This window comes from Phaseolus vulgaris, chromosome 4 (assembly GCF_000499845.2).
Source record: "Phaseolus vulgaris cultivar G19833 chromosome 4, P. vulgaris v2.0, whole genome shotgun sequence".
Taxonomy (NCBI): Eukaryota; Viridiplantae; Streptophyta; class Magnoliopsida; order Fabales; family Fabaceae; genus Phaseolus; species Phaseolus vulgaris.
In genome coordinates, this window is record NC_023756.2 from 46,377,714 (window position 1) to 46,380,396 (window position 2,683).

A 2,683-nucleotide genomic window follows, 5' to 3' on the forward strand; every position below is an offset into this window, starting at 1 on the left:
TTGTATAAGTGTACTTGTATGATAGGATCTAGTACACTTTATGATGATTTATATGTTAAAACTCTTATGACCTCACGTCATAATGTTATCACTAAAAGTAGTTTAGTGAAATGAATGTTCTGCTTAATTGTGGCATAAGTGTTTGAAATATATTTCCAAAGAAATTATGCAAAGATTAGTAAAGAATGAAATCATTTTGAATTTGGATTTTACTTATTTGAATATTGGTGTAGATTGTACTAAAGGAAAACCAACAAAACACACAAAGAAAGTTGCCACATGAAGCATTCAACTTCTTGAAATTCTTTTAATAAAGAAATGTATTTTATCACCTTTAATAATAATTTTTCACGATATGGGTATGTCTATTTACTACATGAGAAATTTCAAGCATTCCATGCCTTAGAAATTTATATAAATAAACTAGGAAGACATTTAGACAGAGAGGTGAAAATTGTGAGATTAGATAGAGAGGGTCAATATTGTGGATGATGAAAGTTGGACCCTATGTGATCGGCCATAAAATACTTTGATCTATTTTCAAAATTGTCATCGAGCTTTTTTAATGTTATGGTTAGGGAGGTCAAACGTAAGTGACATTTTCTCCACTAGTGTAGGTTTCTTAACCCATTTCTCACCAGGAACAGTAAAATGTGTTATTCAGCTAAATATATCAATCATGTGTGATTGGAATGATTACTTATTTTTCTATTATAAAAAATGAGTTTCATTTTGACGAGCATAATATTTATTCCTTTTATAATGATTATATGAATGTTCAAAGTTACACAAGAGCTTTTAAATTTATTGATTTTGACTATTATATTAAACGAGAGAATATTTTTAATTTTTTATATAGTTTTGCTCTTTCTTTTTTTCTCTCTCTATTTGAGTGCAAACAGAATTAGTGCATGAATGAAATCAAGAGAGTTGAACGTGAGAATCTTAAACTGAAAATAGTATTTATTAATAAATTATCAATCAAACTAGTTATTATTTTAATAATCATTCATTGGTGATGGTATAAGACAAAAGTTGAATAAAAGACAATCATGTGTGCTCCTTATTCATCCAACATAAAATGTAATGACAATGATGCAAAATATTGTACCACAATTGTAAAAACAAAGAATCTCTCACTTGTCACGGGTTATGACACAAACAAAAATAGTTATACTTAAACCATTGAATTAATAAAAATACTTGATCACTTATTCAAATTATTTGATACATGATTAAATGTGTAATATGTCTCAAACTAGAATTGAAATCAACCACAAACATATCTAGATTGACCTTGCTTTGTATTATTATCCTCTCTCTTAACCTAACTACCTAGTCGATAAACTGGTCTAGTTAACAAATTATTCTTTCTGGGTATGCTGAGTCCAAATATCTCTTGCATGTCTAACTCATCACAAGACATGCCCAATGGAAGCATCCAATCAAAACAATGCACCAATTGTGCCAAAACAAGACTAACCGTTGTTAAACCCAAATGAATCCCGGGGCACCCTCTTCGACTCGACCCAAATGGTAAAATTCGAAAGTCCTTTCCACGAATGTCTACATTGTTATTCTCAAACCTTGTAGGATCGAAAATCTCGGCATTGTCCCAAACATTAGGATCTCGCCCTATAGCCCATGCATTTACTATAATCCTTGATTTTTTCTTTATAAAATAACCATCAATGATAACATCTTCTTTGCACTCACGAGGTACTACCAAAGGTACAACCGGGTGCAACCTTAGTGTTTCCTTCACCACCATATTCAAAAAAGATAACTTGTCTAAGTCACTTTCCTCCCCGTATTTGTTCATTCCAACCACATGTTTTAGCTCGTGTTGAAGTCTCTTCATCACACTTGGGTGCCTCAAGAGTTCTGACATGGCCCATTCTAATGTTGTGGAAGATGTTTCTAATGCTCCACCGATCATGTCTAATATGATAGCTTTGATGTTTGTCCTATCAATAACGTTTTGGTTGTTGTGAACATCATTTGGTTGGTGCATGAGTGAGAGCAAAACCTCCACAAAGTCCATGTTGCCTTTTTTTATCTTTGTCATTTGAATTACTCTCTTTGTCTTGGATTATTTGCTCAAAGCCTTTGTCAAGTGACTTGCTTGCTTTCTTTAATCTTGTTGTTATTCCCTAAGCAATAGTTGCATGAATAAATACCAAAAAAGTAACAAAACATAATTATACATATTCTTTCATATAGACATAGATATGCCAACAAACATTTCAATTTATTTATCTATGGAGTTACATGTAAAACCCTAAATTTCATTCCATGATAAAAATATGTGAAAAGTTAGATAAACACTAATTTTAGTAAATTTATCCTTATACAAATCTTTGCTGGTCCAACTGCATTAATTGGCATCAAAATTTCTGAAACCAAACAATAATTTGAATATTAGTTAAAGAGAGAAAAAAAAATTGGGGTTAGATTTTGAGTTGGCTCGGGTCAGGTCAAGCTAAGTCGGCCCAAACCAAGGTCCACCCGAATCAACCCAAGTCTAGATCGAGTCAAATCAGTCCAGTCGAGGTCGAGCAAAGATGACACGAGACTAAGTCCAGCCAAAATGATCAGAGCTCTAGTTGGGTTGAGTCGACTTGGGCCTGGATAGAACTCAAGTTGAGCTAAGTCGACTCGAGTCCAGATCCACACAAGTTGA

At 32.8% G+C, this 2,683-nt stretch overlaps 1 protein-coding gene across 1 annotated transcript; it reads right to left on the bottom strand.

Annotated features, from left to right (window-relative positions):
* Nucleotides 1-1,264: 1,264 nt before the first annotated feature.
* LOC137838042 (cytochrome P450 71AU50-like) lies at nucleotides 1,265-2,209 on the bottom strand. The gene has a single exon (XM_068647256.1). The coding sequence runs from the start codon at nucleotides 2,066-2,068 to the stop codon at nucleotides 1,328-1,330; it is 741 nt and encodes a 246-aa protein (XP_068503357.1). The 5' UTR covers nucleotides 2,069-2,209; the 3' UTR covers nucleotides 1,265-1,327.
* Nucleotides 2,210-2,683: the final 474 nt, after the last annotated feature.

Bases quoted from the DNA above. Each gene is read 5' to 3' on its own strand.
- LOC137838042 (XM_068647256.1), bottom strand. From the start codon at position 2,068: ATGACAAAGATAAAAAAAGGCAACATGGACTTTGTGGAGGTTTTGCTC.